Below are 16,042 nucleotides of genomic sequence, written 5' to 3'. Positions count from 1 at the left end.
CCGTAAAGACTTTGTTATGCCAGAAATTATTTTCTAACTGCCTGTCACATTCGAATGAGAAAAATAATATAATATATTTCAGAATAATTAGTGGTAGCCCAGCGATAGAAGAATTAGACTTGCGATTGTAAGTCGTGGGTTCAAATCCCAGGATACAATCTTACATAATTCACACTTTGTTCATTAATTATATAAGATTGCCAATGTTCAAATGTTTCTAGATTATGGGTAGCGGTGTTCTCTGTGTACCATAATACCACACGCTGCGATCGCCGACCTGCATACCAAGCGTGACGATTATTGTATATCCCTCTATATAGATATCCCAATAAAAACGACGTCTAAGATATCAGTGTGATAATAGCGGGCTGGCATGTGCGGAAGTGGCTAAATATTGGTCCTTTTTTTACTTAGAAAAATAAGCTATATATTCACACTTTTAAATCTTTTCCACCTATAAACCATCCAGCTATTCACAATATTCTATAAAAGTGTTATTACAGACAGTAAATGTGATAAATGAAATAATTATTTATGGGAAATTAAATAGTTATTTTAATCGCAACGAATCACTAATAGAAGTAAATGCAATATGTAAGCTCTTTATGTGCATTATGTATGAAATAGTTGTCGAGAAATCAAAAGCTGTGACGTGTCGAAACTCACGTAGCCCCGTAAACTTGCGAAATGATTCATTGACCACATAACATTATATCTGAGATAATTGCATTGCTTTCGTTCTTCCTTGATTTTAATCTGTATCACAATTAAGTAGTTTGTTTTTTTTTTTTTTACTAGAAATAAGAAATGCAAGCCGTTTGCTAAATGGTTTAACCATGTAAGTGCATGACACTGTGTGCGTTAAGTTCATAGTGTCTACAAAAGCAAATACATGACAGATGTACAGTCAAAGCTTTTTATTCGCGGGGTATATGTTTTATAAATATACTGCGAATACAGAAACCTTGAATATGCAATGGTAATTTATTTGGGATTATTAGCGATACATTCTTAGCAGGCAAAATGAAATAAATATAAAAAGAAAATTAATTTTGTTGCAGTATTTAACATTTTGATTAATCTTAAGGTTTAAACAATGTTTTGGAGAATTTTATAATTTTCTCTTGCATGGCAGTGTTTAAAGGCTCCTGCAATTCAGTCTGACACACAGTATTCGCATTAAAATTTTCCTCTTAAAAATAAGACCATAGATGATCAATGTTCATAAAGAAATCGCTAATACTCATTTATTAAAATTGCCTTATGTTAAAGTCCTCGGCGATATCAATATATATCAAGTGATAACAATATACTTTAGTCAAAGTTGTAATAAGATCATATTACTTTTTTTATGAGTCAACTTGACGACATTTACAAAGGATATTGCTTGATACTTATTGAAATCCTTTTGTTATAATGGAAGTAATTATTTGATCTTCTAATAAAGTTATTTATAATTGCGAATATAGGCGATTGGGTTGTATTTTTTTTTATCCGCGAATAGTGAAAACGCGAATGAAGGAAGCGCGAATAAGGAGCCTTTACTGTACCTTCTTCGAACATATTTGCGTGTCAGAAGCTACTGTCCAAATACTAAATTTATAATCGTACAATGGCCTACTTAAGTATATATACCTAACCGAGCGAAGAGCATGGCACCTCTTAATCGAGTAATATTGCGTATAATGGAACGGCCCAAGATGGAATTCTCGAGGGAACCCCCGCTTTAAGTTACATTTAAAAAAATGTTCCATAAATGTTAACAAACAATAGCGTGATGCAGAATACATACAGCGCCATCTAGTACATAGTAAAGGAACTCCATATATGGCATAGCTGGCATTTAATACAATATTTTATAAAGGATATTGTATATCTCATCGGTAATACTGGCTACAATTTACGACTTTCTGTGTGTTCTTTGAAATTATTGTTTTTTTTTTTCACAATTCGGAAATCTATGACTTTGTCTTTATGGATAGAAATGTATCATATTCGGAACATTATAATGTATAAGATCTCAAATATATCCAAAAATATGTACAAAATTACAGTCAGGTCTGAGCGTACAATAAGCAAACATTTTTAATTTTGCACTTAATAATAAAATATAAATGAGACTAATGTATATATATATCATGTATCAATGATGGCGTGCATATTTAATATGAATATATAACAGAAAAATTACAGTTATATTTTTAAATTTTTACTGGAACGATAAACAACGCCTGATGCTTCAACTATATTGTAACAAAACAATACCGAGTACGTTCATCTTCGAACACGCTATCGAGACCTCATTACGTGAGCGGTCGTAAAAAAAACTGTATATTATTTCTTCTGCCATCTTTCTCAATTGCAGTAGGTCAATCATTACATATACAAGATTATATTGTAGTTTCTGCAATGTTATACAATCGATATTAAATATGAAATATATGTTTACTAGAGAAAATCGATTACTGTACATAAGTGGGGTACAAAGTACATATTTATTGAGGAAAAATATATATGCCTTCTGACTTAAACATCGAATTACATGTGTGTTTTTATATGAAATGATAGTAATATTTGTATAGGTAACTTCAAAGGTGTGCTCGTTTTATGTATGAATATGTTATTTTCAATGAAAACGTTGCGCTTAATAAATTTTATAAATCTTTGTTAATATATACTGCAGTTAATTTGTTTCATTTATATTCCGGTGAGCCAAGAGCGTCAGTTAGTCAGCACTTACCCGGATTTTGTGTTTCCAAAAAAACTTTTTTTATTATTTTTATTATCTTCGACTCTTAGGCTTGTTTCACGTAAATTATATAATTAAGGTAAATTGCCATTTGACGTCCACCAAATAAGTAATAAACATTAAATAACTAAAATGTTTTACATATATATATTTAATTTATATGTTCGGTGGGTTCTGCACGCGAACCCAATTGATTCCATTGCAGAGAAAAAATATTAATATACGTATAAATAAAAAAAAAATATAAAAACTAATGCAGAAAAAAAATCGCCTCGGGATGATGATAACTTCAAGTTAAAAATTTGTTGTTTCCGAAGTTTCAATAAATAAAGTCCACAATAGTTTTTAAGGCATAAACCTCTTTAGATTTCAAATAAGACCTGTTAAAAGCGGCCTGCGACCAACGCATTCTGACGACTTTAACAAGGTCCACTGTCCTTATCTTATGGGTAGGTGTCCAACGCTTGACAAAAAATAAAATTGTAATTTTTTTCTGTTGATTCTGCAACAATTTTTGGTGAAAAATATTACAGCTAGTGTCAAAAGTTATTATATAACTATGGCTTTTATTATATTATTGCCTTTGACAACACCAATTATTAGAACTCGACTAACTTTACCGAATAAAATATCAACATAAACAGTTTTCATGCTGTGAATTAAAAACGCGGGTTCGATTCCGTGCATCGTCGACGTGTGCACCAGTCGGGCATCAAACCCGAGACATACGGCCACGGACGTATGTTTCGGTAAATAAACACAAGGTTTTCACTGTTCTCTTAAAATGGATAACATTGAATACTATCACAGTAAGTATAGGAAGAGCATTGGCGGCCAAGCGATAGATGATTGAAACTTATAATCATAGATGGCGGGTTCTATTCCCCGAATACAATCTACACAATTCACACTTTGTTCATTAAATATATAGGATTATCACTACTCACAAACAGGTTTCCAGAGGACTTGCGGCAGCGTTCTCTATGTATTCTGGTACACTACACTGCGATTGCCAACTGGCCTGTCAAATATGGCGATTATGGTATATCTCATAGATATCTTAGAGGGACGACTATGCTTTTCAGTAAGCATCTATTAGCTGAAGCGACATACGAACCGTTATCTTTAAAATTGTAGCCACTCTAGAACATTCTGCAATAATTGTTTAAAAAACTCTACGCAATAATTGACAGTTCAGCCACGTCCTGCACCAAGCTAGAGTAAGTTTTGCGGCCTTATAAACAATGTCAAGGAAGTACAGGCTTTAAATTTGTATTTATTATAAACTTTATTTAATGATATTTGAAAGCAAATGAGAAGTTCTGCGATTATGGCTGCACTTGCGACATGATTAGCGGGACCTTCACCTAAAATCTAACACGTAACTGTGTAGAATTACTAAGGATTTTAAAATTAAAATCATGATCATCGAGTTGTAACAAACTATCGTTAAAAAACTATCATAGCCAAAGAAGATTGAACGTTCCTCTGAGATCTAGATGTCGACGGACATTAGTGTAGCCGTCAGCAAAGATTTTTTAATAATATGCAAAATCCTGTCTTTGCCACAAAAGTAATGGTATCTTCTATGTCGCAGTTTAATACAAAAAATAAATTTAATGTATTTCAAAATATTGTTTATTTAAAACAAATATCTCGTTTAACAACGACGTATATTTTTATTACATACTAAGATGCCTTTTATTAAATAATTGGAAAAAAGAAAAAACCTTAAGGGTAAATTTAAAATATTTTTTTTTCTGAATTGGTCAAGCGAATTTTCGTTTCTATGCTTAGGACATCTGCGTTATATTTATATTTTACTAACGTACGTAGTTGATAGCTTTGAAATTACATTCACGTATATAATTAATACATTTACGCTTTCCGAAACATGTTGGAGTTAAAACAAGATAACCTTCTATTAGGCCTTGTCACTGGGAAATTAAATATTAAAAAGTATATTTACTTTTCGAAAAAATTGTTCCGTATTTACAAATCATGATCATTATTGTTAAATAAACCTTTATTTTGCTTTAATATTGCCTTGCTGTAATGAAAAATTGTGTCGCTGCCAAAAGCCTCCGTCAAAGACATTTATGCGAGGATATATCATATAGCGACGCTTGGCAGTTGGGTTGGTGATCGCAGTGTGGTATTATTATACACAGAGGATGTTGTTACGAATCCTCTGTTACGAAATTTGTTTGTGAGCAGTGTCAATCCTATATAATTAATGTACAAAGTGTGATTTATATTTATATATAATTCATCTCGATCTTCGTTCGAAAGTCTTAGCCCCATACCGCTTGGCAACCGCTGCCAAACTGTGTATAGATTTACAATACAATATACCTATGAATCTTTAAGTTATAATATTAATATTTAAGTGACACTGTACATATGTTTTTTTTACTGGCCCCGTTTGTGGGAACATTCCTTCAGTCCCTTTCACGGGTGGACAGGGTGTTTATTTGCATTGTATTTTTTTATTTATATCTGTGTAGTTTATGCATTACAGAATAAAACTGTTTTCAATTATATTTTTAAGCACGTATTATTACGTATATTTACACATGATTTTCAAACCCTTCTATCACTTTATGATCCCTAAAGTAGTAAAGGGTTACCTTTTTATTTCGTAAACGACAACACCACTGTACACTTTATATTTTGTCAATGTTATAGGATCTATTTTCTTTTCCTGTATCTTAGTATATTCATGTTTATATATATATGTATGTTTTGTCTATATGTACTCATTAACTACCCGTTATTTATACTTCTTCTGTTTCCATACTATGGCTCTCCGGAAGAAATTGCCTCGTGTGATAAAACCGCCCATTGTACGTTTACACTTCTAACGTGTGCAATAAAAAATATTAATTAACTAACTTAATGTACAATAAAGAGTCAAATATCCTTTCTCTTTCTTGAAGATAATGTGACGTAAACATTGTTAAATATCTTATTTAGAATATTGTAATCTTAAGCCATATGGTTTATAACAGACAGTTTGTTTTCATATCAGTATATTATAATATATCAATAATATTTTAATCTATTTTTATTACAATTGGCTCATCATCTTTATCATCGTCACAGACATAAGACGCCCGACGGAAGGAAAAGCGGGAGGAAGCGACCTTGACAAGGTCGTCTTTTCACCCAAATCTAAACTTAAAACACGCGTTCTTGTATTGTGGTTGATTGTTAGATACTTAATTGGTTTTGAAAATAAAAGATAAGATAAAAATAAAATTCGTTTATTTAATATTAAAACTTAACAGATTTCTTACTGGTCATCAACTATTTTATTTTTAACTCTACTCTGCTCCGGAAGGAGGTTTTAGTTGTAAAGAAGAAGCAGGAAGAAAGTTCACAACAAGAGAATTTATGTTGTTGTAATACGTATGACAATGTATATCTTATACATTTTGTAATCAATTCCACATCATCGAGCGATGGGTGCGATTGACTAACGCGCGTTTAGCATGCGAAAGTGTTAACATTTCGCCACGTGTCGTCTATCGAAATAACCCCGAGGTCATCCCTTGGCTGCAACGTGATCGAATCTTTTGTATTGATTTCATATTAAATTATTAATGATCAAGCTTCTTTGATTTGTTTGATTTGTGAAGATATGCTTCTTTGTACCATCGTGATTGCATCTTTGACCTTGTAAAGCAAAGAACGGTGTTCGTCTATAATTTGCTAATGGAAAGGAATAACTTGCTAATCATTTGTGTAATACATTTGTGACAATAGTGATAAAAATTTGAAAAACAAAACATTGCAACAAATGACGTTATGTAAATGAACTATAAAAGTCTGCAACACGACGTTAAGAATATGTGCATTACCTTTCACAATGAAAGAGTTTTATTGTAACTATATTTTAGAGAGTGGAGTTTCAAACAATGGTATATCTTGTCTTCATCGTTTCAGTTCTTACACGCCCACTACAGCACAGGCCTCCCCCAAAGATATTTGTGGAGACATACCATAATTGCCACGCTTTCCGATCGCAGTGTGGTATTAGGGACCCTCTGGGAACCTATGAGCAATGCAATCCTATATAATTAACTCACAGTGTGAATTATGTAAGATTTTATCTCTGAAATCCAACCCACGACCTACGATCGCAAATTTCAGTCCGCTACCGCTGGGCTACCAGTGCTCGTACGTCTATTGGTATTGCTGTATGTATCTATTTTTTTTAAATTAAATAGTTTCAAATTTTGGTTTTATACGACAAGGTTTATTAGTGTTTTGTCCATGTATCTTAACTTTCAAAAACTAAAATGTATATGATATAATTCATTTGTCAAAATGAAGATTTTTAACAAAGAGTTATTTAGGCTACGATTCTGCAGTTATTGAAATCACCCATTCAAGTCAATCGATTGATATCGCACTCGAAAATAAATCCACTATAGTTTGCAATAACGAAATGTCTAATAATCAAACATAATAAAACATTAATAATCTTAATAATAGCGTTTAATAATGGATATAATCGTGATAAAAATTACTACATAATAAATTTCAGATAAAGTTAATTTGTATAATAAAAATTTACAAGTCTTCTTTCAGCAAATATTTCATTTTGATTATGTCAACAGCCTTCTGTGCTATCGCTAACGTAGCAGCTAAAACATTAGCTCCAGGCATGGTTGGCATGATACTGGCATCCACAACTCTAAGATTCTTAGTGCTGCGTACTAACAAATCATGGTCAACCACAGACGTTTCATCAGCCCCCATCTTTGCTGTACCTACTGGATGAAAGATTGTCATACCCATGTGACTTATATAGCAATGCCAATAAGGTTCTGTATCATAATTGTAGGTGGTACATCCTTTTAATTTTATATCAACGATCTCTAATCCTAGATTTTTAAAAGTATCCGTTTTCTCCAATTTACGGACGTATTTGATAGCATTTATTAATGCTTCTACATCGTCCGGATGATTCAGATAATTTGTTGTTATTTCTGGTTGTGATTTTCCTTTTTTGTCGGATAATGTAATTGAGCCTTTTGATTTTGGATGCAATAATGTCGGATATATGCCTAACAAATTATGTTCGTTATTTAAGTTCTCTATATTCTTCACTATATCGTCATTATATCCAACACCTTCCAGGTATCTTTTTAAAGATATTCTATCCACTTTAGGATAGTTCATATGATGAAACTGAATATCAGGTTGATCAGATGAATTTAATGTGTTGATAAATCCAACAAAATCTGTTATGCCGATATTAGAAAGTGCACCACTCCTGCTGAGCATATATTGTAATATTGACAAGATAATGGTTTTAGAAGGGGCTTGTGTGTCTTTACTTGTTTTTAAAAACAGAGGAACTATTAAATGATCTTGTAAGTTTTGTCCAACAGGCAAATCAAGAATATGAGAAATATCTTTCTCTGCTAAATGAGTTTTAGGTCCAATACCTGAAAGCATTAGTATTTGTGGAGTAGCGATGGACCCGGCTGACAAAATAACCTCTTTGGTTGCCATTATATTAAATACAACCCCATTTATGTTTCTTATTTTAATACCGTAAGCCTTTTTAGCGGAATCAATTAGTATTTTTTCCACGTATGTGTTTTTCATAATGTGCAAATTTTTGTTTGCTCTTCTCAGATATTCTTTTGCTGTATTAACACGTTTACCATCTCTAATTAATAGTTTTGCTAGTTTAGTTCCGATTAGTGCTTCGTGATTATAATCGTAATGTGTATAATCTAATTCCGTCCATGCATTCCTTATAATTTGATACCATTCATTATTAACAACTTCATAGTTTTCAGATATGTTGAAATACTTTTCTTGTTTCTCGAAATACGGTATAAGGTTTTTATATTCCCATCCTTTGCCCCAGCTGACGAAATCTTTTGGATGGCCCCTTATGTAGATCATGGCGTTAATGGAACTCGACCCCCCCATACCCTTACCCTTGCTCCAAATGCAACTGCCGTTTTTGATGCCTAAACAGCTGTTACCATCTGGTTTGACTTTATAGTTCCAATCATTTTCAAGGTTCTGATTTAAAAATAGGAACGCTGGTACCTGAAATATAAAGATCATTTCCATAACCACTTACTTATGTATGAGAAGTTAGTTGAATCTGAAGTAAATAATTGTTAATCATTTTTAGTATCCTTCCTATTAGTAACATTTTTAAAGAAATAAATAAAATGTTTAGATAACAATTACCATAGTTAACTGAATTATTATTTATCATCATCTAACGACCTGTGTTCTCTCAATAAAGACGTCTATTCTTTCTCAAACTATAAATTTAAACAAATGCCTTTTCAAATAAATTACAATTTTAAATAATTTCACTAATTCCGTTAACTATCAGACTTACTAACCGAATAAATGACACCAACACATAATATTATTTTAGTTTATTTAATTGACGTATTACCTCACTGTTAATACCAGGATTATCACCAGCTTCCAAAAGAAGAATTGAGTAAGATGGATAGAGATTTGAGAGTTCACTTGCTACTAATGAACCAGCTGTACCAGCTCCAATCACAATGAAATCGTACTTTTCGCCACCTGTAAATATTTATGAACGAAAAAATAATAAAAAAAACAATATCTATGGCAAATAATTTAATTGGGTAATAAAAAGTAATTAATTTTTCCTAATAACTGGACTACACGTGCGTTTCATATAGAAAACTACTGCATTATCGTTTGATACTTTAATACCGGCTGAAGTCGATATGTCTAATTAGGAGTCATCAAATCATATTTCAAGTTTAATACAGCTAGAATATAGAATGACATCCGATCTCCATCAAGAAATAGGATAGAAGTGCAATGCCTGACTGAGATAGACAGATAGATATCAAGGTCGAGAGTCGTGGGATGTGGTTACCGAAAGACTGGTCATAGTGGTGATTTTTTAAAGGAGGCCTATGTCTTCTAGCGAACGCCTATTGGCTGATATGATGATGATAAAGAGATAGCTTGTTTCTGGAAACTTGATCCATACCGTTGATTATTTTTGAACTTATGTATATTTCAATTGACAGACGACATTTTACAGTAAGGTATGCAAATGTTTCCTTCGAGTAAGAGCTTGCTCTTGGTTACAACATAGAATATTTGCTTAAGCGATTTAAGTGCTTGATTGCTTACCAATCCATTAAAATAAATAAGGTAACATGCAAAGATACTAATCGCATTCATCGATTTAGTACCGCAAACCCTTTGAAGTCACAAATTCTGTAGTTGCCAAACTACAACGTACATATAATCTCACAGAGCCTACTAGTAAAGAGAGGACAACTGTCTTGTTTTATATGCGACAGTACAACAGGACCGCAAGTTAAGAAACGTCGCCATAACGTGCCATTCATATACCGCGCGGCTGTCAGAAACAATTTATCGACAAGTGACAACCCAAGTCGAGGGCCCAACGTGGGGCCGTTTAGCCCTTAGTCACTCCACGGAACGTTCACCGAAGCGATTTAAGCGCTCGGCGGCTTTCCAATCTGGTAAAATAGTAATTTGTAGCGGCCCGTACCGAGCTACCACGGGAACCCTAGAGCTTTGTATCTGCGCTCTGCTGCCCCATACCCGCAGAATATGCAAATGCAATTTGGGCAGCAAAAAAAGTTTTTTATTATTTCTGCGAGTGTTTATTTTCACACTTGAAATTACATAGAACTTCGCTGCTCCTAATATTCCAATAAAAGAATAGTATTTATTAAGACAAGCATCAATTTCCATCAATTTATAATACAAATACCAGTTGCTTTCTGTATAACATCTTCAGATCTATCTTCAGGCCATTCGTCTTTTCCAATCACAGCGCAATGTGCTGCAATCACAGATGTCACTGCTCTCAGAAATAACTCTCCGCCAGTGCTCGAAAATGCTAACGGACATACCGAAGCAATGTTACAGCTGAGTGATTCCATGTCTGTTGACAAATATATTTATTAATTAATTACGTAGATTATTAACGAACACAGCAAGAACTATGAACGCATAAGACAAATTGAAAGAAACATTGTCAAGAAGAATACGCAATAAGACGACATTAAAGATGTTAGGCATGGCGGTCTAATTTCATCGTCAATCATCTTTTCCAATTGCACATGGCTATTGACATTTAGTGTAGTGGCAAAGAATAAGTAGCCGCTGGAGCCTTAAGGTTCTGGAGTAGAGACTACGGACCTGCAGCATAACGTTGGATGTCCACTTACATGTTGGAATATCTTACGATCGGAGTATATGACATTCAGAATAACATACATTACTGTACCAAACATTATCTACTTTTATTCCTACATCTTGTTTCCAATAGGATGTACATATTATGACGTTAGTTTAACTGTTACAATAATATCATTTGATTTCTGTAGTACGTATAGTTCGTTTCGTGCAGCCCTGGCAGCCGTGGCGGCGGTCGCTGTGTGGTATTATGGGACGCAGACGATGCCTTTGCCGATCCGCTAGAAACTCGTTTGGGAGTAGTGGCAAGCTCATATAATTAATGCGTTAAATTTATAGGGAATTATATATAAGCTTGCAGACCAGGAATGGAACACGCGAACTAGGATCGCAAATCTCAAAAATACAATTATTGTTATTGAACCTTGTTTATGGTCATTGGGCTTTATGCTGCACGGTCAATCAAAGTTACCCCTATTTTAGGTTCTATTATTATTTTTTAAGACCTATTAATTGACCAAAATGCGTGGAAATTGGTTTGTGGACTTATTTACATGACTGATATTAGAATGTAAATATTATTATTGAAAAGCGCATCTAAATGCCTACTTAAATAAAGATAATTTAAATTTGTTAACACGTTTTCTATACGTGTCTAGATATATGACGATTATATAACTGATATATTCATTAAATAAATGGTAATGATACACCGTTACGTAAAGATCAAATCTAGGGTTAATTACGTTCAAATGCGCCTTTGGTTTTTTAATAGCAAAGTTCCCTAAACGTGTTACGTTACACATATTTTTACAGGAGCATTTATGTATCATAATTAATTAGTATTTTTTATTTCATCTAAGAATTTTCCTACGATTTATTTATATAAAAAAAACTTACAACGCTTCTTGTTGTTTTGCGTGACATATTAAAACCGTACGTGCAATCTATAATATCGATCAAAAAAAATGTGACAATGAATAATCAATTTATTATATTTATGATGTGCTTGTCTACCTATAAGAAAACGAATGCATAAGAATATAAAAAAGCTATATAGATATGCATTAGGAAAAAAATAAGATTGTTATAACTTTCTCTAGGCTCCATAAAATTATTTTTTATGGCTCACACTATTGCTTAATAGGCATTCTCTACCAGATAATACATTTCCGTCTAAAAGCTGTTTATTATAATGTAAATAACTTAAAACGTTTCGTAGTCGTTAAGGCATAGGCCTTTTTCTAAAGATATCTTTAGGGATATACTTTAATCGCAATGCTTGGCAGGCGGGTTGGCGATCACAGTGTTATATTATGGTCTGCAGAGAACGCTGCTGCCCATCCTCTGGAATTTTTTTGAGCAGTGGCAATTTTTTTTAATTCATGCACAATTATATGAAATTGTATCCCGGTAACCACTGTTACAGAAATAATATTTTGGCGAATAACACAACGAACAGTTCTTTAACCGAAAATAATAATATATTTCAGGTTAAATTACAATTGTTTTAACTATAACAATGAAGCCATGTATTTATTAAACACAGTATTTAATATATACGTGGCTTTTTTCCACGCAATTTCGTCCGCGCGAAAATTAACAAATAAAAAAAATATACTTTGTTTTTTTTTTTCGTTTTTATTGTAAGTTTGTGAGCTGTACATAAATTTTAAAATTAATATAAATTTTTATGTCAGCCACAACTCAAAACGTCATCATTAGTCCGCTGTTTTCGTTTCAATTCAAATCAGCATGAACTGTCACAACAATATATGAAATTCATTGGAATTACAGTAGCGCTATCTGTCGAAAATTAATCATACCAACTTAGAAACTATCACGAGCTCATGTACAACAACTTTACAAAAAATTGCCATATGATCAAATGCATAATTTACGATTCTATGCCTTCATAGACATACAGACAAATTTTCATTTATATACAGTTTAATGTCAATAAGTTTACTTAATTTTAGAAAAAATAAATAGATATTTATAAAATGGCATATGCGTTTTAAAGGTAGTGGTATGAAATATCCGCTTAATTTTTTCTTACGACCGTTGTTTTTGTTGTTAGTTGTCGGGAAAAAATAAAGTATCTTATAATCTATGCGTTGTATATTTGGCTATTACAATACAAGCGTTGACCAACAAACAGAATAACAACGAGTTTATGACTGCCAGCTTCTGAATTCAAATAGACGTTCGAATTTCAATTCGAACAAGCAAGAAAGATTCACACTAAAAAGTGGTTTATGATCGTAGTGGCCAGTTATATGGAGCGTTATCACTTGAAAGTTACAATACCTTCCTGAGATGATATTAATTATATATACTACATGACATATCAAGAAATCTTTAAACAAAAGGTTAACAATACCAAAATATAATGACCAAATATGGTATATTACGTATCATTAAATATACATTAAAAATAATGTTTTATAGCTAAATTACTTTTAATCGCATCTAACAACATTATAATGGGTGACTCTATAAAAGAGGTTTTAATTTAAATTATTTCGTAGTTATACAAACCCTCAACCATAGAGTAATAGTGATTTTAAAGCAATTCATTTTATACACAGTGACTGATCACAGGTGTAAAACCTTATACGAGGTTATTTTCGATCACCAAGTGATTGATCACTTTTAAAATAATGCGATAGGTCTTTCGAGCAGTATAAAGTCTGTCAGGTGAACAGTGAACTATAATCATTTTTTATATATATTATTTCGATGCAATTGGATTCTTACTACGATATCATTACGGGATATATTATTTCTGCAAACCATCGATTTTTGGATTCGGATGTACCATACTTTAATTGACAGCATTACATTCACAAGCTTTTTAAATCTATAAATAAACAAACACCATGTGTATTAGTATTTCTATTTTAATATTCTTAATAATTCTTAGGAAACTTACTGATATATCTATAAACATAAATTGCAAAGTAATTATTTTCGAAGTGCAATTACATCTATTTCCTTTTAGTACAGTCTTAATCATACAACTAATTAATATTACCACATATAGATACATTTAACACGTTGACTGACAACAACTCGTAAATTGCGTTCTTTTCTCGGACGGCAACTACGATTGATCTAGTCCTGTGTTTATTGGCCATTTTTGTACAGCTACAATTATACTTGAAATATATCATTGCTAATATCAATAGACGACTTGCGGGAATAGAATAAAAAATCAATTCTGGATTGCACTAAAACAAAATTATAAAAAAAAAAACGAAAAAAAAATTAATTATAAAAATTAGATAAAAATAATATATAAGCAAATAATATAAAGAGTTATTGTTTGTGGAACTTCTTAAAACAATCTTCCACACGGATTAGATTTTGTGATAATATAATGTTATTAAATCATATTGTAATTTTAGGCCAGATTTATAAAAATTGCCGTGGCAGTCAACGGGTTAATTAAATTTGAAGTGTTCGGATAATTTCGGATAAGTTCGGATAATTCAACTAAGATAATATTTACGCTCACCGAGAGTATGTCGCAGTCCCGTTTCTTGCTATGGAGATTCGCAGTTGTAGCTGCGATTATAAATGCTTTGTGATTTATTAATAATGTTATATGACTCTACCTTGATATATCGGATACCATGCGATCTGTGTACGTTATTGATACTGTCTTATTTATGTCATTATTTCACGCACCGTCAGCGATGGAATCTTTCAGAGTAAAGACAATGCCTTTTAGAGTTATTGCTGTATTTCTCTGCTGTTGTATGTTTCCTTACTGAAGAATGCCTTTTGCCTATTGACGTTAACAGTGTCACAGGTTTGATGTGAAAGAGAGTGCTTGGGATAACTTTGTAGCAGGTTCACTTGAACTTATATCTTTTATAAAAAAAATGACGGACGTTCATAGTGTATTTACAAGACACCGTGATAAACTGACTGTACCAAAGTTTCAACAACAAAAAGTCTCTAATTCGTTTGTAATAAACTAGATAATATTTTGTAATAAAACGCCGCAAAATATTATAAGTACTATTTACAAAATTCAAAACGTCGCTTAAAATTTATTTCACGGATGAAAAAGGTTATTATTCAATAAACGAATGTTAAAATGATAAGAACCCTTAGCAGTGATATTGCCTGATTATTTCGATTGCATTTAGGCTATGATTACGTGTATATGTATGATTCTGTATTAAATTTTAAAAGATGTATCGTCATGGGGTTTCTTCCTGTTTCTTCTCCACAACTGTAACACCTTGCGAAGCAAAGTAGAGTAAACAAACGGTAAGAGTTCTGTTAAAAATTTCTAATTTTGAATAAACGAATTTTATATTTATCGCGTATCGACGTCACACTTCAAGCAAAGAGAGAATAGTCGACGTGTGGATAGACAATGAACTTCCACTAATGCCTAAAGTGGAACAGAACATGAATTGGCATACGTTACAACGAACCACTTTAACACAGCGCCGCTGGGGCAACCCTGCCGAAGTTGATAATAGAAGCAATCCGTAATGGCGTTCACACAAAAATCTTTTATTTCAGTTACAATCGAAAACATCTCGTTACTCCTATGGTTCTTCCATACCATTTGATAGCTACTCTACCCTGTGGGAAAAGGACAGGGTTATGTGATATTTTTAGCCACTAAACCCCCCTCTGTGGTCGTCTTAGGTACCTTAGGAGCGGCCGCCGGATCTCCTACAGAACTCGCAGCTGCCCCCCTTCCCCCAATACTATGCTAAGATACATCCTGGGGCAATCTGTGTCTCCCCCGGCATCTTCTTAGTACCCCAGCAATACGAGATCACTTCGCGTTATTGCCCTTCTCGGATTTGCATTAAGTGGACGAGGAAGGCCTCCACCCTGAAAGCCCGCAAAATCAATGCTCTCTTAGTCGCCTCTTATGAGAGAAAGGGGATACCTTATTACTATTCTAGTGAACCCGAGCTAAAATGTTTAAGGTTCTATATACATCTTTTATATAAGTCCGCCAAGCTCTGAGATCGATAAAGTGGCCTTTACATTTATAGAGAGACAGGGAGCGAAGGGTCAGAAAAAAGAGCCTTGGCTTAAGATGTCAGT

General features: G+C 32.9%; 2 protein-coding genes across 2 annotated transcripts in view; one reads left to right on the top strand and one right to left on the bottom strand.

Moving 5' to 3' along the window:
- Positions 1-16,042, top strand: part of Flo2 (flotillin-2) — a 394,067-nt gene that overhangs the window by 258,848 nt on the left and 119,177 nt on the right. The window lies entirely within an intron of this gene.
- On the bottom strand, positions 7,328-10,701 carry LOC137924427 (glucose dehydrogenase [FAD, quinone]-like). The gene is made up of 3 exons (XM_068767829.1): positions 10,530-10,701; positions 9,192-9,328; positions 7,328-8,827 (listed from the first exon to the last, which is right to left on the bottom strand). The coding sequence occupies exons 1-3, from the start codon at positions 10,699-10,701 to the stop codon at positions 7,328-7,330; spliced, it is 1,809 nt and encodes a 602-aa protein (XP_068623930.1).

Source organism: Battus philenor, unplaced genomic scaffold (genome assembly GCF_028537555.1).
Source record: "Battus philenor isolate CCGP_79_NKW_IND1 unplaced genomic scaffold, ilBatPhil1.0.hap1 SCAF_23, whole genome shotgun sequence".
Taxonomy (NCBI): domain Eukaryota; kingdom Metazoa; phylum Arthropoda; class Insecta; order Lepidoptera; family Papilionidae; genus Battus; species Battus philenor.
Note: the sequence above shows the minus strand (reverse complement) of the source record. Positions and strands in the feature narration are given on the sequence as shown.